At 34.8% G+C, this 23,371-nt stretch overlaps 2 protein-coding genes across 5 annotated transcripts in view; one reads left to right on the plus strand and one right to left on the minus strand.

Annotated features, from left to right (window-relative positions):
• The first annotated feature begins 1,605 nt into the window (after nucleotides 1-1,605).
• LOC143348798 (facilitated trehalose transporter Tret1-2 homolog) lies at nucleotides 1,606-15,919 on the plus strand. The gene is made up of 10 exons (XM_076779412.1): nucleotides 1,606-4,125; nucleotides 4,570-4,735; nucleotides 7,023-7,158; nucleotides 8,864-9,072; nucleotides 11,720-11,989; nucleotides 12,451-12,673; nucleotides 13,062-13,258; nucleotides 13,674-13,853; nucleotides 15,081-15,215; nucleotides 15,444-15,919. The coding sequence occupies exons 1-10, from the start codon at nucleotides 4,109-4,111 to the stop codon at nucleotides 15,516-15,518; spliced, it is 1,608 nt and encodes a 535-aa protein (XP_076635527.1). The 5' UTR covers nucleotides 1,606-4,108; the 3' UTR covers nucleotides 15,519-15,919.
• The window catches only part of Pcb (Pyruvate carboxylase), a 49,179-nt gene continuing 41,292 nt past the window's right edge, over nucleotides 15,485-23,371 (minus strand). For 3 of the 4 annotated variants that reach the window (XM_076778926.1, XM_076778900.1, XM_076778911.1), the window contains 4 exons: nucleotides 22,594-22,983; nucleotides 21,291-21,726; nucleotides 18,863-19,259; nucleotides 15,485-18,332 (listed from right to left, as the gene is read on the minus strand). In XM_076778926.1, coding sequence (XP_076635041.1) covers nucleotides 18,084-18,332; nucleotides 18,863-19,259; nucleotides 21,291-21,726; nucleotides 22,594-22,983 — 1,472 coding nt within the window. In that variant the 3' untranslated portion in view covers nucleotides 15,485-18,083. The remainder of the gene's footprint in view (nucleotides 18,333-18,862; nucleotides 19,260-21,290; nucleotides 21,727-22,593; nucleotides 22,984-23,371) is intronic. The other variant, XR_013080788.1, reaches the window with a different exon arrangement.

A 23,371-nucleotide genomic window follows, 5' to 3' on the forward strand; every position in this document is an offset into this window, starting at 1 on the left:
AGACTGCAATATTTTCTGGGACACCAGTGAAACAGTTTTCAAATAGATTAATTTTTACTGATTATAATAGTGTTTATAGAACATTAAATTATTCTTATACTTTTTAACTCTTCTAATGTTAATTTTCCTATAAAATTTCATAATTATAATTTCGTGTTGTCTCGTTTAAATTTAATGACTCGAGAAACAAAAAGTTCAGGTATTCTCAAACTATTTAAATATGATCCTATTTATGTATGATCCTACATTGAAAACAATATTTCAGATGATAAGTTTAATTGTATTAATTGTACGAGCATTTCAAGAATTCTTTTTAATACGATTAATTAAGAATTTTAATGCAATTTTGGAGTACAGCTTCGAAAAATTACATATGTTTTTTTTGCACAATATTTTTAGACTGCTTATGATTTAAATTTCACATGTGTATTTTATTAATTTTGTGTTATATTGGATAAAACTGAGGTTTGGAGATACTACTGTATGTTAAAAAATGTTTGAGAATAATTTGGAGAAACGAATTTGATGAATATAACAATATTTTAATAGACACATAAGAAAAATTTAAAAAATTTAAATACACTAATAGAAAGATATACATATGTATGTGTTTCAATAGAAATTCTTTTTAATACGATTAATTAAGAATGTTCATGCAATTTTGGAGTACAACTTCGAAAAATTAAATATGTTTTTTTACACAATATTTTTAAACTGCTTATGATTTAAATTTCACATGTATATTTTGTTAATTTTGTGTTATATTGGATAAAACTGGATAAATATAGATATAACAATATTTTAATAGACAAATAAGAGAAATTTAAAAAATTCAAATACACTAATAGAAAGATATACATATGTATGTGTTTCAATAATGCAATTTTTTAATAATAAAACGACAGCTTTTTCCGTATCAAATACAATTTATTTTGACACTAGATGTTTAAAAATTTCACGAACACGTGTTAAATGTTTCCACTACTGTAAATCTAGAAAAATGTCAGTAAAAATATCGCGTAAAATATGTTTTGAATCCCATCTCGAAGTCCCCTACAATACAAGAATACACTTTGATTTATCTATGAAAACAGTTCTCAAAATTTGTATAATTCAATAGATACCAATAAACTTTTCTCTCAAAAGTTTATTTTGTCAGAAAAAACATCATATCACAGGATACTTTACGTTTGCATTTTCGTTCGTCTGATGCTCGACGACACTTCAGTTAAAGAGGTCGGGAGAAGTTCAGTAATCCGGGGACCGATGAAAATTTCGTTTCAGTGAATTCTACCGTGCACGGTGCATGATTTTGGCTCGTCAGCTTCGAGGAAGGCCAAGAGCGGAACGGAAACGGTGCATAGCCCCCTTCGGATCGCGGCGATCTCGTCGATCTTCGTTGGAGACTGATCTTGGGGCATCTGCAGTCGAAGGTGAACGAGTAGGAGCCATCGTGACTCCGCGATTCACTACGCCCGTGATCCAGGTTGAGAAAGGGACTTAATCGAAGCGAGCGGCTTATAAGAGCGCTGGCGAACGAATCGTTCGTTCAGTTCAGCCAACGTGATCTAAGTCAAACGAGTACACGCAGCTCGCTCTGTCCATAAATCGTGGGCTGCACATACGCGCGAACCGTTTTAACGTTTCCTGCTTTCGTCGTACCGCCCAACGGAATTCAACGATTCTGCCAGTGTTGAGCCCGGTGACAGTTTTCGATACGAGAAATAACATTCGGTGGAAATTTGTTTCCGGTTTGTTCGAGTTTCGAGTGCCAATACAGGACTTATATCGTACGAGCATTACCGGGGGAATTGTATTTCCCGACAGAACTATAATTCGAGAAAGATACGAAGATAGAGTGACACAGAAATCCGGATAATACCCGGATTGAACACGCAGCGATTAAGCGAACGCAACTTTCGCCACGAGCTTTTGAACAAGCGTTGCGAATAATTAGAAGAGTATTCGTTACGAAGTATCTTTTATACATTCAACGCCGAGGAAACGGGATATACTTCGTCAAGGATTCTTCGTATTTTTTTAGTGGACTGGTGGAACGGGCCATTAGAAAACATTTTATAAATATTTCTATCCCGCTATTTGCAGGCGAGAAACGGTACATCGAACTCGAAGTTTGCACCAAACGTTTATCGATATCTTCTGACAAACCTTTGAGGAGTAGCAATAACGCGTAAAATTTAATATACACGGACAACTGCATAGAACTTGCATATCCTTGAACGACAAACGATAAAATGAGAAATAAAATTTAATATACGCAGGAATATTTGTCGAGGACGGTTCCAGAAAAGGTGGGATCATCTGGGGGAATATACAAACTGTATCAAACCAGAAGTATACATAATTCAACGTGCCAAAATAAAGAATATATATACACAAATAAATATAGAATTTAATATTGAATAAAACTATTAAAGATTGCTCCAGAAGAGGCGGGATCTTTTGTCGAATATACAAACTATATCAAACTATATCAAACACACATAATTGAACGTACCATATTTATCCAGGAAATTTTCAGGGAATTTTTCGGTTCTCACAGAACAATAGAGAACCTATAGAAATAAATATAGAATTTAATATACATTGAATAAAACTATTACAGCTCCAGAAGAGGTGGGATCTTTTTGTCGAATATACAAACTATATCAAACCACTTCAAACATACATAATTGAACGTACCATATTTATCGAGGAAATTTTCAAGGAATTTTTAGATTCTCACAGAACATATACAAAATAAATATAGAAATTAATATACTCTGAAGAAAATTATTAAGGACAGCTTCAAGGGAGGTCTGTTTTTCGAGATACAAACAATACAAAAGATTTTCAGAGGGAAATTCAAAGTCCTTGGTGGAAGATCTATTCTTCAAAGTTCATAAGAGAATATTAGAACCAAAATTGCGAGCTCGAAGGAATATAGAAACTATATCAAACTATATCAAACACACATAATTGAACATATTATATTTATCGAGGAAATTTTCAGGGAATTTTTAGATTCTCACAGAACATATACAAATAAATACAGAATTTAATATACTCTGAAGAAAATTATTAAAGACAGCTTCAAGGGAGGTCTCTTTTTCGCGATACAAACAATACAGAAGATTTTCAGAGGGAATTCTCCAAAGTTCATAAGGGAATAGTGGAACCAAAATTGCAAACTCGAAGGCAATTCCATCGCGAGAACACGGTCCTCGAAGCATAAGGGAAACGTCCTCGGTCGAAGGCTACGCGGTGTAAGTTCAACACCCGTAGGGAATTAAACAGCGTCGAATCGCACGCAAAGGCATTAAGGCCGGGCGATTTGTTTGCAGCCGCGTCAACCGACGGAATTAACAGCGATTCGGTCCTCCAGCCACTTGGCGGAGGCGTTAGGCGCCGAAGAAGCGTCTCTTTCGCGAAGAAATAACTCGAAGCGTCCTTTCCACGGAACGAAAGCAAAGAGTTTTTATCGAACGAAATCCGCCGGAGTTTAGAGCGTCGTTAGCCCGTTGATTGCATTTCCTGGGAGGTACTTTCGCGCGACGCGGTCTTTTCACGGTCGAAACCGAGAAAACTCAACTTCGAGGGAGTCGTTAGAAACGGATCCCGACCGTTGAGAAAAGTTCGAAGGAAATCGACTTCGTGGAAACTGTGGACTCTTCTGTCGAACCGAAAAGTGGTCTCGCGGAGACGTGAAAGTTGAATAAAAAATATAGATGAGGGTAATTGCGCGTATCGCACGTACCGGATCAATGGACACTCGCGATCGAGAGAGGTTAAGTTAAACGAACTGGAAGAAATCAGAAACCATAGGACGCTGGTTTGGGAAATATCGAAACCGAAAATACGGAGTTAAATGAAACGCGATTTGGCAGATGTACGATAGTAGAATCAAATAAAACGATCCACTGTGTAGATTTGGACACAGATATAGTAATTTTGAAGGAACTGTGTCGACTGGAACTAATTCTGGAGATCGAGAAATGCTGGAACGCACCGGGGACGTAAAATTTGTATAGATACGTTAAATCGCGCGGACGGAGGACTGGAACATTAATAAAAACGAGATCTAAAATTTCATTGGGCCCATTTCGACATGGCGTTGCCGGAGAGGTAATTGCTTTTAATATTTAACGCGAGAAAATGTGTTTAATATTTTGTTTGGGCTGTCCTAATTTCTTGTAAACTGAAAACACTGTAATCAATAGTCTCACGCGTTCTTATTTGCTTTGTTAAAATTTGAAATTTTATCGTTTAGTAATATATCGACAATTTTTTACAAATTTGCTATTTTAATATCTCCGTGACAAACGTTCAAGAAACTATATTTAACTGAAATTTCCAATTGAAAATATTTCCGTGCGTCACATGTTTACTCGTTATTAAAATTAGAATTTTTTAGAATTTGAATTCATAAAAAATGTGCTGCTTTAATATCTTTAATATCTAAAATTGCCAATTTAGAATATTTCCATGCTGTACATTTTAATCTGTTATTAAAATCGTAAGCTTTATCGTTCCGTGCTATGTTTGCGAACAATTGAAATTTGATTTTAGCGAAGAACGGCATTCTATGCTGGGCCATCAACATGTTAATTACGCGAAGGTGATTAAAGGAAACGATGTTTGCGAAGATATTGAAAACAACAACAAAGACGACAATTTTGACAATAAAAATGACGCGACGCAATATTCATCGAACACGAAGGGTGTATTTGCGCAGGTAAGAGTGACAATAATTACACGTAAATTAACCTTTCAAAGAGGGTGAGTATTTTATTTCGAGGACATGGTATCGTACTTTTTCAATCTCTAATATCAAATTGGTGCATTTAAAAAAATGCTTTTCTATTTAGAAAATAACTCTTTTCCCACCCTCTTATCGATTTTTTGAAGTTACTAAACAACTATACAGGGTGTTCGGCCAATCCTGGGGAAAATTTTAATGGGAAATTCTAGAGGCCAAAATAAGATGAAAATCAAGAATACCAATTTGTTGATGGATGCTTCGTTAAAAAGTTATTAACGTTTAAAGTTCCGCCCTTACTGAATTTTTTTCTCGAAAATGTGCAAGATTTCGGGGGTATGTCTATTCACCAAAAATGATTGTAATTGAACCCCGCAACCAAAAATAATTTTTCCAAAACGAATAGAAATTTTTTTTTTCCATTGAAAAATTTCAAACCTTCTTGAATTTTTTTCTAGAAAGTGGGTAGGATTTCGGGGGTATGTCTAATCACCAAAAATGATTGTAATTGACCCCCGCAACCGAAAATAATTTTTCCAGATCGATTTGAAATTTTCTTTTTTCATCTTTAGGCACCTGATTAGATTTTCGGTAAGGAATTTTTTTCTCGAAAGTGCGTAGAATTTCGAGGGTATGTGTAAAGACCAAAAATAATTGGAATTGACCCCTCCACCCAAAAGTAATTTTTTTAGAACGATTTGAAACACGTGAAATTTCAGGGGAATCATTCATTCATGATCAGACATTATATTTTCGTTAACGAATTTTTTTCTCGAAACTGGGTAGGATTTCGGGGGTATGTGTATTCACCAAAAATGATTGTAATTGACCCCAGCAATCAAAAATAATTTTTTCATAATGATTTGAAATTTTTATAATTAATTGTTAATAACTTTTTAACGAAGCCTCCATCAACAAATTGATATTCTTGATTTTCGTCTTATTTTGGCCTCTAGAATCCGCCATTAAAATTTTTCCCAGGGGTGGCCGAACACCCTGTATAAATTCTTGCACAGTCTACCCCCTCTAATTGAAAAATTCTATATTCTTTATTCGTTTGTCCACTTATTTATTGATTATTCGGACAAGCTGTCCGTTTATGGTTGCTTCGACACTCCCCTAACGAGTCCGTGCCAACCGAATCGCTATAGACGACACGATTTCGCGGACAACACGCTGGAATTTGAGTTGTCCGGGTCAGTGCATCGGATAACTCACGCAGCGTGTAATCAATATAGCTTGTTGACATAAATGACCTCATCAATAACATCAGGAATATCAACAAACAGTTTGCTTCCTTTTTACGAGAAGAATTGAATGCTCTCCGTTTATACGCGTGCCACTCCAACCAATCAGAACGCCCAACAAGCACATTCGATATTTTGAAAAGTTGTCGCTGCGAAAGATATGCGATTCGATATAAAATTTCAGATTATACTCACGATTTTAATGTTCAAAAGTACTGGTTGGCGTCGTTCATATTTGAATCAATTATTGCGCGAAGGATTGAAAAAAAAAGTAATATCGTGCAAGATATTGAAATAAACCAAAGGCAAAAGATGATATGTATAGTTTATAAAATATCAACTTGATCAGCAGAGGGCGATTTTATATTTTAAAATAATATAACCTAAAATGAAGAATACATTTTGTTCGTAGGAAATTTCATTTTCGAGAATATCGAACTTAAGCTTGACTTGTTTTTCCATTTAATAAATTCACATTTTCATGTTAACGAATAATGATATTATTGTTTCCGGTTACTGCTATATTTATGCGTAATTTTTCAATCGTTATCATTTACATAGCCAAGTGACACAGATAATGGAGAGTAGATTAACTAATTATAACTTCGAAGTTTTTTTAAAACCGTAAACTAGAACTATTGAATTTTTGAGAATTGCCGATATTTATTCGAAAATAGAAAATATTGTCTGTAGACAATGAAAAGAATATTTCAGAATTATTGCTTACATTTAATTACTCATATATTACATATAAATTAAATTACACAAAATACATATTTCAGAAACAGTAAATTTATTGTATCACAAATCTTGTCCCAAATCTATTGTTTTTTGTTTTATTTCGTGTGATTAGATCGTTACATCCAATAATTTAGGTCCATAGACATTAGTCTATGGAATTCTTTTTTAAATTATGCACTTTGCAGATTTTTAAAATGGTCTGTAATTTATAATTTTTTACTACGATCGTGCAGTGCTTTGGACATTCGTACAATGTTCCGATAATGTATTTCTAGTTTATGGTATCCGGGGCCATTTTGCTACTGGCCGCTGGTGGAGGAATGCCAATTGGTTACAGTGCTGTTCTTTTACCACAATTGGCCGAAGACAATGGCACAATGCACGCAGATCAGGAACTTGGATCTTGGATAGGTATGTACATAGTTGGAAATCAATTTCTGCCGCAATGGAAACGTGCTTAGGTCATTTTAACATTATTACAAATCGAAGTTTTTGTCCTTCTTAATGTATCGTATTCGAAATGTATTTCGAATCGAAAGAAAATAAATGGTAGGCCAAATTTCAAGAAATCTGCACCACGAAAAGATAAATTCATACACAGAATGAAATTTAAAAAATAGAGAATTTCTCTATCATGAGGTAATATGTTAAATTATTTATTCGTTAAATTCTTTGCCACCAATTCTTTGCGATAATTTCAATATTTCACAAATCTATATACGAGTGTATATTTAAATAGAAAAAACAATTAGAAGTTGAAGTTATATTACTCAAGAAATTTCATTGAATTCTTTTTTCTTCAAGATTATGAATTATTCACACTGAATAAGGGGGTGTAACAATATTATGTAAGCAATTTGTAATCTTCAAGGTATTTCCTGGTATTTATAATACTAAACAATTTCGAAGAACAATACGCTGTGCGATAAATAAAATCATATACAGCACAATCGTACTAGTTTCATATACATATACTCAGAAACAGTTTCTGAAAAATATACATTGCTTCCAAATGATACGTTGCTTGAACTAATCTTGCAAGTTTTATAAATATAACGATACTGTATCACACTAAAAATAATTATCAAGCAATAAAAATAGCCCAATATTTATTCCATACATTAAAAAATTCTATTAAATTGTCGAAAAACACCGAAGAGTTGAATAGATATGTATCTGGACTTTGCAGTAAATAAATTAATTACATCTTACAGATTTTCAAAATTATTTTACTCGGCAATAAAAGTTTCTCAAAAATAGAATTTTTACACTCGGTGATGCTACGAGGTTCAATTAATTCCGAATTAATAATAATATTTCAGGAAGTTCGATAAAAATTTCAAATGTCTGTCGAACATACAGTAGTCCCGCGCTATATGACGAAAAATCAGCTCCCCCAAGTTGTCAATCGAAGAGAGCCTGAATCGAATTCCATTTTTATAGATCTTCTTCACGAATTTAGCAATAAAAAATATAAAATACAGATACAAATACGAATTTTTTTATTTTTAAAAGTAGATGTTATCCTCAATTTCAATTATTCTTCCACACTTCGTACCAATCTTATATTTTCGATCCAGGGATTCTACGAGGCAACTTTACCAAATTAATTCCGGCTTAATAACAACATATCAGAAAGTTCAAAGTTTCGAATTTTCTTTTCAAAAGGAAAATTCCCCGGTTCACGTAACTCGCGATTAAAGTAGTTAGAAGAAAGTTCAAGAACCAGCTCGCAGGTTCAAGGGTACTTTGCAATCATCGTAGTGCAGATTACTGCTGAGACCGTCTAGCTATTTGCAGTGAGGCACGTGTTGTGATTGACCTACATACCGTCGATTGGGTAATTTTTATCAATGAGAGTCTCGGCCAAGTGTAATCACCAAGGATTTCACCTTGTCATTGAGAGATCTTTTTTAAGTGGTACATACACCTTCGCGGGCCAATCGCGGTGTATTAAGCGATTAAATTCTATGGGGAACGATATTACTTTTACTCCAACCCGAAAGCCTTCGGGTAATCACACTTCTAACCAAATTGAAATAATTTTTTATTTTTTTTTTTTTAAACACTTAGCGTGCCGAGACGAAGTCACGAATTTTTATCGTTTATTTTGCAGCCTCGGTTCACAGTTTAGCCACGCCCGTGGGATCATTACTGTCCGGTCCTCTTTTGGACGCCATCGGAAGACGTTCCTCTTTACAGTTGTCGTCCGTACCATTATGTGCCGGGTGGATCGTTATGGGATTCTCCAATAACATAACTTGGCTCTTAATAGGGAGACTCGTACTGGGTTTCGCTGTTGGTCTCATGTCCGTGCCAGCTCAGGTACGATAGAAAATCGACATCGAGTTTCTTGGACAAAACTTTCGATAATTGGAAGTAGTTTTATTTAACTAAGAACGAAACGTCAAGGTCTTATTTTTTAACAAAAATTTTTCGAAATATTTTGAACGAACGAATCCTAATATTTGTAAAATTTTTACAGTGAACATAAAATATTTCTATTTTTTCAAATTACCAAATATCGAGACCATATATCATTGAATTTTACAACTGTCATTTGCAAGTTAATAGAAAATGTATTCCATGATATGTTTTAACTTTTCCAGTTCGTGTAAAAATAATTCCACTGCTATAATAAATTAATTTCCTGTCGTTGAATGGCACGTATCAATCGTGTGACGTCTCGATCGTTGTTTGACGATTGTAAATTTCGGTTTAGATTTAATTTTAATTTGTGTTGAGATTAATCAAAGACAGTTGCACGTTGTTTTTACCGAAGAATAAGTTAGGTAATTGTTTTCGATCTCGTCAAAGTCTTATTTTTTAATATAAATTCTTCAAAATATTTTCAACGATCGAACCCTACAAAATATTTCTATTTTTCAAATTACAAATATCATTAAATTTTGAAACTATCATTTGCAAGTTAATAGAAAATGTACTCCATGGTTTGTTTTAACTTTTCCAGTTCGTTTAAAAATAATTTCACTGCTATAATAAATTAATTTTCCTGTCGTTGAATGGCACGTATCAATCGTGTGACGTTTCGATCGTTGTTTGACGATTGTAAATTTCGGTTTAGATTTAATTTTTATTTGTGTTGAGATTAAACAAAAACAGTTGCACGTTGTTTTTACCGAAGAATAAGTTAGGAAATTGTTTTCGATCTCGTCAAAGTCTTATTTTTTAACAAGAATTCTTCAAAATACTTTCAACAAACGAACCCTAATATTTGTACAATATTCACAGTGAATATAAAATATTTCTATTTTTCAAATTACCAAATATCATTAAATTTTGAAACTGTCATTTGCAAGTTAATAGAAAATGTACTCTATGATTTGCTTTAATTTGTACAATTCGTTTAAAAATAATTCCACTGCTATAATAAATTAATTTTCCTGTCGTTGAATGGCACGTATCAATCGTGTGACGTTTCGATCGTTTTATGACGATTATAAATTTAGGTTTAGATTTAATTTTAATTTGTGTTGAGATTAAACAAAGACAGTTGCACATTGTTTTTACCGAAAAATAAGTTAGGAAATTGGTTTCAAACTCGTCAAAGTCTTATTTTTTAATATGAATTCTTCAAAATATTTTCAACAAACGAACCCTAATATTTGTACAATATTCACAGTGAATATAAAATATTTCTATTTTTCAAATTACCAAATCTTATTAAATTTTTAAACTGTCATTTGTAAGTTAATAGAAAATGTACTCTACGGGTTGCTTTAATTTTTCCAGTTCGTTTAAAAATAATTCCACTGTTATAATAAATTAAAATCCCGTCGTAGAATGGCACGTATCAATCGTGTGACGTTTTGGTCGTTTTATGACGATTGTAAATTTAGGTTTAGGTTTAATTTTAATTTGTGTTGAGATTAATCAAAGACAGTTGCACGTTGTTTTTACCGAAGAATAAGTTTGGAAATTGATTTCGATCTCGTCAAAGTCGTATTTTTTAACAAGAATTCTTCAAAATATTTTCAACAAACGAACCCTAATATTTGTACAATATTCACAGTGAATATAAAATATTTCTATTTTTCAAATTACCAAATCTTATTAAATTTTTAAACTGTCATTTGCAAATTAATAGAAACTGTACACCATGGTTTGCTTTAACTTTTCCAGTTCGTTTAAAAATAAATCCACTGTTATAATAAATTAATTTTCCTGTCGTTGAATGGCACGTATCAATCGTATGACGTTTCGATCGTTGTTTGACGATTGTAAATTTCGGTTTAGATTTAATTTTAATTTGTGTTGAGATTAAACAAAAACAGTTGTACGTTGTTTTTATCGAAGTATAAGTTAGGAAATTGATTTCGATCTCGTCAATGACTTATTTTTTAACAAGAATTCTTCAAAATATTTTCAACGAACGAACCCTAATGTTTGTACAATCTTCACAGTGAATATAAAGTATTTCTATTTTTCAAATTACCAAATATCATTAAATTTTGAAACTGTCATTTGCAATTAATAGAAAATGTACTCCATGGTTTGCTTTAACTTTTCCAGTTCGTTTAAAAATAATTCCATTGCTATAATAAATTAATTTTCCTGTCGTTGAATGGCACGTATCAATCGCGTGACGTTTCGATGTTTTATGACGATTATAATATTTTCAACGATATTTTCAACGATCGAACCCTATAAAATATTTCTATTTTTCAAATTACCAAATATCATTAAATTTTGCAACTGTCATTTGTGAGTTAATAGAAAATGTACTCTATGGTTTGTTTTAATTTTTCCAGTTCGTTTAAAAATAATTCCACTGTTATAATAAATTAAAATCCCGTCGTAGAATGGCACGTATCAATCGTGTGACGTTTTGATCGTTTTATGACGATTATAAATTTCGGTTTAGATTTAATTTTAATTTGTGTTGAGATTAAACAAAGACAGGTGCACGTTGTTTTTATCGAAGTATAAGTTAGGAAATTGATTTCGATAGGTTTTGTTGGGCGAAATGGCCGACCCGAGGCTCCGTGGATTTCTAACGGGTGGCTCGCTCACTTTTTATTGTCTCGGTATCCTTCTGGTATACGCCCTCGGAGCCTCGTTTACTTGGGACGTGGTAGCCTTCTGCGGTACTGTACTTCCGGTCCTGGGGCTGATTGCGTTAACCATGATCCCTGAAAGTCCCGTTTGGCTCGTGAGGCGAAAGAAACACGGCAAGGCCAGGAAAGCTTTGCTGTGGCTAAGGGGAGGGAACATGGAACAGGTACTGTGCTTGCAATAATTACAATTTCTATTAAAAAATAAATAAACTTGATCATTCTTCCTATCTGGAATCTCTTGAAAATTCAACGTTTCGACCTTCGCTGTAAATTCTCTTCAAAAAAAATTAAAAATATAACAGTTAAATATGTAATGAACATCATATTAATTTTAGAAGCAAATAATAACACTGAACAGAGTAAATATGGCAATAGTTTTTAAATTGAAAATTTTACTGTAATGCTTTACTTTGACTTACCTTATTTTCGCTAGTAGGTTTTCCATTTCGTTTAAAAATAATACTCCTACCATAGAAATTATTTCACCGTCGTTGGATGTTTCTCGTCCCACTTGAATCTAATTGTAAGCAGAGATATTTAACAGGCGGAATGACAAAAAGATATTTCAGGCCACGGTTAAATTCTAGAGCTAACGGCAAGTTACGAGAAATATTTCATTTTATAGGTTAATGTTGAATTAGCAGCGTTAGAGGCTCGAGCGAAAACGGATTCCGCACGAAAGGTTAAGAACTTGTCGTGGCTCGAACAGGTTTCTTCAGCGATCTCCACGATCGTTGATCCCAGCATTTTAAAACCCTTGACGATCATCAACGTCTTCAACATTCTTCAACTCGTTAGTGGAACCTACATCGTCGTATTCTACGCGGTTGACATCGTCAACGACATTGGTGAAGATAATTCTTAGATATAAAATTAATAAATGTACAATATTCCCTCGTTTATTGATCGCGAATTAGGCCTGGATTAGTCCCTGTTCCTTCAATCCATTCACTGGTTTACTCAATGTTCCATACTTTTTTAAATAAATCATACATTATAGATTCCATTTAAAAAATTCAAAATATTCTTTCAGCCATATTCATTGAATTTCTAACGACAAAACATAGTTGCACAAGTTGTACATCACTCTGTATAATAAAGAAGCAGATATGGGAAACGTCTGTGCACTAATCGAGGGAACGATTCGATCAGTTAGCGAGGGAATACTGTACCAAAATAAATAGTTGATCGTATACCATTTCAAGCGTATGATTCTTTTCTTTTTGTCGTGTATAGGAGGTGACACCATAAACAGCTATTTAGCGGCCGTATGTACAGCAGTTATCAGAACTATATTTAGCTTCATAGCGAGCCTTCTGTTGTTGAAACTGGGCAGAAGGTGCCTGGGGATGTTATCGGCTTTCGGAAGTGCCGCGGCCTCATTAGCCATCGCAGGATACATGATATTCAAGAACGAATCGTCTTTTCTCGACGTAAGTTCCACACTCCCACGTACAGCCTAAAATACCAAAACAGTGTTAGTATAAAATAGAAATTATGCAATGAAATTCTTTTCTTCAAATACTTGTCCATCGCATGTACAGTAGTCCCGCGTTTTATGACAAAAAATCGGGTCCGCCAGATGTCGAATTCTATTTCTATAGGTTCCTGTTCTTTACGAATGCTTATTTAACGATAACAAATATAAATACAGGCACAAGTAGAAAGACGTAAAATAATTTGAGCCTCGAAAACGTAAAATAGCCGTGTGGTTCAAATTATAATTCTTGTCTTTCCAATTTGGACCCAGTGTCTTATTTGTTTTTAAAAAATTGGACAAAGAGTCGAAAGTAGTCCCAATTTAAACAATTTCGACATCTCTTTTCATGTTAAATTGCTATATTTTAGGTTTACGTCGTTGGAATTTGTTTACTGATATACGTGGGAGCAAACACTATGGGACTGATGATACTTCCGCCCTTGATGATCGCCGAATTGCTTCCGCAAAGGGCTCGCGGTATCGGCGGCGGATTCACCTTCTTCCTTTTCAATCTGCTCATCTTTTTCGTCACGAAAGTCTTCCCCATGGTACGTTTGCAATTTTATATAACTTAACAGCCGAATCTGTTCGGCAGAGCTATTCGAAAATCTTACCATTTCGTTATTCTCAGAGATCCTTGAAGCTCTTTATGACTTTTACTGCTTGGGATCTCGTTCTTAGTACCGTTCAAGGCTCCAGAGTGCTTATTATGTCCTTTTAGAAAAGGACACATCGCTGATACTGTTTTAATGTGACCCCCGAGGTTTCTTTATAGCTTAAAGCTAGCCACAATGGCGGTTAAATGGCGAACGCCATTTCCTATGGGACGTAAAACTTTCTCCTGAAAGCCTCGAACGGAAATATTACTTTTTATTGTCACCGATTCGTTTATTGCGTGCATTCAGACGTATTTACGCAAGGTGTTTTGTTTATTATAAACGTCTAATTAACGTTCTAATGCACGATGTGGCTGATCGACTGCTTAACGAAAATTAACAGAGAAGAATACATCGGGATATAAAAGAACAATATTTTCGTAAACATTTCTAACGTGTTTTTAATTTATTATTAAATAAGATTGAGAAGTTTATTCGATTCTTTTTCAGATTTATCTAAAATATTTTCTAAATTTGTACAACTAACGAACATACAGGGTGTTCGGGTGACCCCTGGGAAAAATTTTAATGGGAGATTCTAGAGGCCAAAATAAGACGAAAATCAAAAATACCAATTTTTTGATGGAGGCTTCGTTAAAAAGTTATTAACGTTTAAAGTTGCGCCTGTAGAACGGCAATCTGCGAACAGCTACGTACGCGTGATAGTGGTTCTCACTCAGAAAACTGTAAAGCTGTCGTTACGTCACTAAGTAGTCTCTCATGCTGAGTGAGAACCACTATCACGCGCACGTTTTACAGGCGGAACTTTAAACGTTAATAACTTTATAACGAAGCCTCAATCACCAAATTGCTATTCTTGATTTTCATCTTATTTTAATCTCTAGAGTCTCCCATTACAATTTATCCGAGGGGTAGCCGAACACCCTGTATATCAGAAAAAATTGGTAAGGGATAATTATCATTATCCATGGATGAATTTTGTTAAAAAGGGAATCAAGTCTTGAAATGAGAAATATAGTATTTATGCAAGGTGTTTATAAATTTACTACGAATTTTATCGACTTGTAAGAATTTTAGTTATATTAGTTTTCATTCACAAGATACTATCCAAGGGAATATGGTAATTATATATAGTTTTTTCATTTATTCGTGAAAAAGGTGAACGACATTGTGGGGATTACTGGGATTTTCACAATTTTTGGCGTCGGTGCGCTTCTGGAAGCCATATTTATTTACGTTGCTGTACCGGAAACGAAGAAGAGCACATTAGAAGAAATCGAAGACTATTTTCAGGTAAATGCCCTAATCGTAAATTTTGTTAGTCATTTGCGTAAGTAAAATTAAATATTATAAATATATTAATGACCGTGTTATGTAAGATTTCACTTTGTTTGGTTTTTAAATAACGGAAAGAATATCTCTGAATCAGATAAATTTGACATTGGCACATTGCTCGACACTAGAGAATTTTCTATTTCCACATTTATCATTTAATAATTTTATATTCTGTTTTTCTTGCAGCAAGACAATGTATTTTGGATAACACGATTAAGAGAAAGGAGAAAAGACGAGCCATTTATTACAAACAATCCTTAAAGTTGCACGTCGCGTGAATGCAAGATTCGTATGTGTATAATTGTGATCGAACGAATGTTAACATAATTTTATATCGTTTAAGTAGCATATAATATTCGCTTATCCATGTCATTTAAGTACATAGCGTCGCGACTAATTTATTTTAAGGTAATTCAATTGTATTATATGAAAGAATTGTATAAAGCGCATCAAATATGATAATTATTATTGTAAGATATTCTGTGCTTCTCTTCTTTATCCTCAGTAGATAATATGCTTTACAAACGATCGATTGTGTCCAAAAATATTTGTGGCAATGTTAAAAATAAAATTTTGTAGATACTCGAAGAAAATCTGTTCTGGAATTTATTAGCAAATTAATTCTGAAATTTCCCACGTAAATTCAATTCCATTTTATATTTTTATATTTTCTATCTTTACCAATTGAAATAGCGATAACAATATATTAGAAAGAAAAGAGTGTGAATAAATTAAATATTTGTTGTTCTACTATATAATAGTTCTATTTTGTTCATCGTTGACTTTACAAGGGGACGAAGAAGAAACAGAAAGAAATGCATTTTTTGCATTTACTCCTTTTACTCCGTAGAAACGTAATTGTATTCGTTAAACTGTAATATCTACATAAATACACCGCGAATAGTTTTTTTTTTAGATGCACATTGTCTTGGTGATCGCGATGACAAAATCAACGCCCGTGGATTTCTCTGTATCAAATACAATCGTACACTCCTTCGAAAATGCAAGCAAAGGAGAAACATCGTCGCTTCTTGCATACTTATACACACTGTATATATTGTTGCGACGGATTGAAGATGCATCGTTGCGGCAACGTGAAGGCTGTTCCGCAACGATGTAAAGCTGCCCCTACGAACGAGCGGAAGCGAGATCCCGTGCCTTCCGGTTGCTGAGGAACCGGCAACGATTTGAAAGAGGAGAACTACGACAGAACTCGTAGAGAACAGACGTTTTAAAGCATTGCCAATAAAGTTCATAGTTTGTGTTAATAGTTTGTTATTATAGTGTTATTATGAGTTATTTGAAAAAACGCCTCGCTCCAGCGCAACAATATTTATATGTAGAACTACTTCATGCAATTCAGCTCGTTTGAAGTTCGTGATGCAACTATTTGCGGTTCTGCTTCAACGTTAAATTCCCCTCTTCTTACAGGCTTATAAATTAATATGTACAATATCGTTGTTTAAACAAGTCGCTCCGGATTATGTTTCCGATTGATTTTGCTCTTTTAGGATCGATAAAAATTGCACAACAATAAATTATAATCGTATGAAATTGTACAAGTTCGAACGAGGAACATAGAAATTATTCTAAATTGCTCGAGAATAATTATAATAAATTGTATCCTTCTCTATGGATGTAACATCATTAAATTAATCATGTCAGACGTATTCTACAAATAAACACTGAGAGCATAGGATTTTGGAAACTTGAGAATCACGATTTCTTTGTTCGTAAATTTATCACGGTTCCTTTTATACAAAACTATTGTACAACAATCGACACTCGTTAATTTCAAAAAATATTTAACATTCAGCCACTTCGTACGTTTTGATACTTTCGTTTGATCTTTTTTTTCGACTTAAGTTTAGACGGTGGCAGCATCACGGTAGATTTGTATAATTCGTCCAAAATTTTAGCAACTTTCTGTATCCTGACAGTTTGGAACGTGTTTGGTATAAAATGTTCACTTATAATTTTCAAAGATCATTCGATGAGGCAGAAAGCTTTTCCACGGAACATAGTTTGCAGAATGTACTGGCATAAATTTTGGCACGATTGTAACAATTTTCATCGTCGTTGAATTTCCTGGGTGGCCAAGATTTAAGCCGGCGCGGTTCGCTTTTCGTCATCGAATGTGAACACAGTTTCGTATAATCGCGTTTAAGTTCTAGTTAAAAATTACTATACAACGATCGCGTTCTCCGCGAGAAAGGGACCCGTTTGTTCTCGCGACCCTACGCTAAAGGCTAAAGTGAATGATCTGGCGCGAAAGAAAAATGACCTCGGCGAATGATTGACAAATACGAACGGAATAAAAAATATATTACACGACGAAATAATTATTTTACCAACCGACGAGCAACGCGATGAAGTTTACAATGGGACGTTCGTTGCTCTCGTTTCATTAATTAATGTCTGTCTTCGTTTCAGCGCAAAAGCCACACCTTTGTTTAATCGAACAGCTTCTCTGTTAAATCTGTAAACTTTCAGTGTTCGTAAAATTCTAAAAATCATACTCGAATATTTCTTGCTATCGAAGACCAGTTCGATGTCGTTCGAGCAATGCAAAATCATATTAAAATACATTTTTTAAATAGACGTTCTCCGAGGAGAAATTGCTTAAAAATGTATAAAAAATAGGTTCAACGTAAATTCGAGCCTCGGTTTAAAACTACAGTATATGTACAATTATAGAGTAGGATTGATTTTTGTACAGGCAGCGATGGCGTATAGCTATTATCGATTAAACAAACCGTACTCATGCTTCGAGAATGTGTAAAACGACGACGTCGATGGCTTTCCAGTCTGGCGGGGTTGGAAGATTTATTCGAAGGTCAAAATTAGATCTTCACCCTCTAATCTCATCCCCTGAGTGACTTCCAACGACTTGATCTTTCCTGCTTTCGATGCCTGCACCACCATTTCCATTTTCATCGCCGACAAGACCACCAACGGTGCCCCCTTTTCGACGGTGTCGCCTACTTTTACTCTTATGTCGATCACAGTACCAGGCATCGGTGCTCCAACTTGGTTCTTGTCTCCCTTGGTAGCTTTCGGGTGAACGTGGAGCTCCTAATTTGAAAAATAATACCAAATTAGATTCGTTGAATATTTTTTAAACTATGAAACTTAATATGATCGTTGATATTCCACGAAACAATCTAACGACACAGTTAAAAATATGATCAAAGCTATAAACAACTTTCTGTTCCAATACAATTCCCACTTTAACATTGTTTTTTAATAACCAATGCTATCTTGGGGCTTTAAAAATGGCGTCTGATCTATGTTTTGGGTCCCACAGTAATCCAACGACACAGTTAAAAATATGATCAAAGGTATAAACTATTAAGAGTTATTTGTCTAATAAATTCGATGCAAAATTAGGAACACTTAAAATAAATAGTTTGCAACTTTCTGTTCCAATACAACTCTCACTTCAATCTTGTTTTTTAATAACCAATGCTATCTTGGGGCTTTAAAAATGGCGGCTGATCAATGTTTTAGCCCCCCCAGCGACACGAAATGCTGTTTTTGTCGTTTAACGTCCTCCTTCGACCTGTTTGTTTAATCACGATGAAATGTGATAATCATAGTCGTACCTTGACGGCTTCCTTGTCTCTGATGAACACAGATCTGAGCTGGCCGTTCATCTCGAAGAAGACCTCGCGTTCTCCCTGTGGCGTCAGATCCTCAGCGACAGCCAGCGTCTTGAAGGCCAAGGTTTTTCCCTTCGCGATGGTCACGTCGAACTCCTCGCCGACCTTCGGCCCCGTTAAGAAGAACCTGGTCTCCAGTTTGTCCACCGGTCCGAACTCTTCTTTGAAGGTCAAGTAATCGTTCGTTACTTCCGGGTAAAGAGCCGCCGACATGACGTCTTTGTCCGTGATGTGAGGATAAGATTCTTGTAATTTTGTTTTCAAAGCGTTGAAATCCAACGGGGCCAGAGTCGCACCTGGCCTTCCCTTTATTCTTGGCATGTCTTTCAGCACCTTCGATCTGCAACGGAAAATTTGATCGTTTAACTTGTTTTCCCGTCAAGAGTAATTTAAGACATTTGTAAACGAGCGCTGACAAATTAGATCGCCCGAAAACTTAGATTCTTTTAAACTTTATGCGATTTTTTGGAGACTTCGAGCGTGAAAATACTCCTTCCATGTATTTATTTGATTTCCCATTCATCCATGTGTCTTTAAATCTGGAATACTATGAGAAAATATGAGTCACTATGTTTTAAAAATTTTCTGCAAGAGTGAATTTTACACGAAAATAAAAATAAAAGTAAAATGGGGCATAAGATTTTATTAAGTTCACCCTTGGTGCTTGCAACGCCTCGTATTTATAATGAAAATTTTATAGATTTTTATGATTCTTTCGTCTACTTTATCGTTTATTCGAATCAAAAATTCATTAATGACACTGGATATTATTTTAATCCTTTCCATCGTGGGAAACCTTATAAATGCACATGTATATTAGAAGTTCAACGTAGCTTATGAATAATGCTAGCTGATAATTATATCGTGCATGCCTACTGTTGCACTTTGAACGAGGTATCATCCATTATTGCATGCATTATCAATCGTACCATGAGCTTTCTCATTCGCATTAATGATCATTTCCTATTACGATTCGAGAAGCGTCGTTATTTTAGCTAGTTCACGTTTTCTATGCTAGATGAATAAATATATAAAAATCCAAAATTAGTTTTAATACTAAACCTACCAACATTTTGTATAAACCCATTTCAACCATGATCGGTCAAATGACCAGACTTTTATGTACCTGCATACAAGTTTAAATTCATTTTCAATTAAATAAACAATTTATAATTCAATTTTATCGCACACCAGTCGTACGATCAATAGGAATTGCTGAAACTTCATTGGGTATATAGCGTCAAAGTAAATGTCAAAATAAACATAGAAGATAGCATAAATTATAATAGTTGTTATGTTCATAGGATAGAAGATGAAATGCCCTTTAAAATGAGCGTTTGTACGAGTCGATAGCTTTATTAGTTCTGGAAATATAGCGATTTTAGTTTCAAGTCGATGCGGTGGCTAGTTCCGGAGATAGAAGGGTCCGAAGCGTTTGTTTACTTTCTTACTACGGCCTTTCAAGGTCATTGACCGGCACGTGACTCGGAGAAAGTAGGTCACTCGGCCACTCGGTCACGAGTCACGTACAAGAAAGAGAGGTCCGGCGCGACGCGTCAAACGGAGACAGAGATAGTCGAATTAAGAAAAATTACCTTTTACATAAATTACGATATCTCCGAAACGGGAAGTCGAATCGACAAAAATCAAAAGCCATTTTAAAGGGGAGGCTTTGACAGTTCTAACAGTGGCTCAATTATGGAGAAAACACTAGTAGTTTCGGAACTGCACGCGTCTAAAGTTTAACTATTTTTAATACACGTTAATGGGCTTTCGCAAGACGAAGAGTGGAATTTTAAAAATTACCCTTTTATATAAATTACTATATCTCCGAAACGGGAAGTCGCATCGACAAAAACCAAAAACCATTTTAAAGGGGAGGCTTTGACGCTTCTAATAGTGGCTCAATAATGGAGAAAACACTAGTAGTTTCGGAACTGCACGAGTCTAAAGTTTAACTATTTCTAATACGCGTTGTTTAGTGTTAATGTCATAAAAACTCTGTGTAATAAATTAGAAAAATTTGTGTTTCATTCCCCTACGCTTGAATTAAATAAATCAAATCTTCGAAAACAAATTTTTCAGACCGTAGCCAAATAATTTTACCCCCTGTTATCTCCAATCTTAGCGTACAAAGAATACAAACTATTATTTACAATTTCTCGACCAATGCAATTAAACTCCCCTCTTTAACATCGTTTAACATCAAAATTATTTGATTATCATTCCAGTACCAATAATTTTCTTCTAATTTGACGGATCAGTTAGTAAATCAAAACATTTTCTTCCCAAACTTGCCAGGGTTCAGTTGTTTTTAAAAAGTTCGGTTATTTTAGGGTCAGATAGCGTAGATAAGGTGAAATTAAAGTACCTAAGGGGTTCAGGGAATCCTCCATAAGGTTCACCGATGGCGCCCTGCAGAAACTCGACGACCGATTTCGGGAAAGACAATTCCTCAGCCTTGTTTAGAACATCGTCGGCTTTCAGTTTATTCTGGACCATAAATTGGGCCAAATCTCCGACAACTTTCGAGCTTGGCGTGACTTTAATGATATCCCCGAGCAACAAATTGGCCTCCCTGTAGGCTTTCTTAACGTCCTCGAAGAATTCTCCCAAACCAAGAGAATAGGCCTGGAATTGCAAGTTCGTGTACTGGCCTCCGGGAATTTCGTTCAAATAGACGTCCGCGTTTCCGGATTTCATCGTCGTGGTGCACTCGAAGGGTGCATACAGAGTTCTAGTCTGTTCCCAATACGCGGAGTATTCCGAAACGTCATTGAGATCAAACTTTGTGTCGAGTTCCGTTCCTGAAATTCGTGGAAACATTGTTGGATTTTATGTAGCAATTATTGTGGATCAAACGAGTGCCTATTAGTATACAGGATGTTCAGCCACTCCTGTGTATTCACAACAAATAATCGTAATTGACCCCCGAAACTAAAAATAATTTTTCCAGAACGATTTTTGCGGGGTCAAGGATCAACTTCTCGAATATTTTTGCGATTTCTACATATTCTTCACTAAAATATGCGTTGAATGCATTTTGAAACATTAAAATCGTCCAATCCGTTCAGAAGTTATGACATTTTAAAGTTTTGCATGAATTTTCGGAGAACCATTTCAGGTCTCAGATTATATTTTCGTTAAAGAATTTTTTTCTCGAAAGTGAGTAGGAATTGGGGGGTGTGTCTATTCACAAAAAATGATTGTAATTAACCCCTGCAACCGAAAATAATTTTTCCAGATGAATTTGAAATTTTTTAATAACTTTTTAACGAAGTCTTATTTTGACCTCTAGAATCTTCCATTAAAATTTTTCCCAGAGATGGCTGAACATGCTGTATATATTTTGAATAATTTTAATTTCTTCTCAACTGACCTCCTTTATAAAAATTTTCTTAACAATTATTTCTACAGTTATACAAATTCAAATACAAAAGCGTCAAATGCACCTTTTGACCGAAACAGATATTCATAAGAAATAGTATTTATACTTGCAAATTTTTGAATAACGTTAGGTACACTAGTGCTCCATCGAACTATAGAATATTTTTATATGTTACTCTATAATTTAAAGAAAAAAGTTGAAGGATATTCCCCAGCCAGAGAAGACTGGTATTGAATATATTATTTAACTACTTCTAAGATTGCACGAATATTTTAAATAACTTTACCGATAAGGGACGCGACCACAGCACCCATGGAAGGTTGACTCGTCATTCCAGACATACTGTCAACGGCTACGTCAACAACGTCTGCTCCGCTTTCAGCGCAAGCTAACATCGACGCAACGCCAGCACCAGCAGTGTCGTGGGTGTGAATGTGGAGTGGAACATCAGGATGTTTCTGCCTGATCGCGTCGATGAGCAATCTGGCGGCTTTGGGCTTCAAAAGACCCGCCATATCTTTAATCGACAGGACGTGGGTTCCGGCCTTCACCAACTCGTCCGCCAAGTCCGTGTAATACTTCAGGTTGTATTTAGTCTTGTTTGGGTCACTGACGTCCCCCGTGTACGAAATAGCGGCCTCGATTATACCACCAGCCTTACCAACTGCATCCATTCCTGAAAAGTTTCACAATTTCAATGTTTCAATTTCTGTCGAGCGGAGGAACAAATGATCCTACAGATCGAAATAGCTGACAGAAAATTGTGAAATTCGCCAACTTAGCAATACTGTAGCTTAGGGAACCTATTCAGTTTGGAGAGTAAACAATACCTTTTGAATTCTTTTATTTAAATTCAAAAACTTGGCAATTTTATAGAGTCTTGTAACGAACTCGATGCGTATCGAAACACTGTAGAACTCGAGGAGGTTTGCTTAGTTTGAAGATAAATAAAATCAGTTTACCATAATAGAATAGTATACAAAGAATGACAGCTCCATTAAAAATAATCGAGACTACCCTGAAATCTTTACTGTGAAAACTATAAATCAACCAACGTATCCTTC

This window comes from Colletes latitarsis, chromosome 2 (genome assembly GCF_051014445.1).
Source record: "Colletes latitarsis isolate SP2378_abdomen chromosome 2, iyColLati1, whole genome shotgun sequence".
Classification (NCBI taxonomy): domain Eukaryota; kingdom Metazoa; phylum Arthropoda; class Insecta; order Hymenoptera; family Colletidae; genus Colletes; species Colletes latitarsis.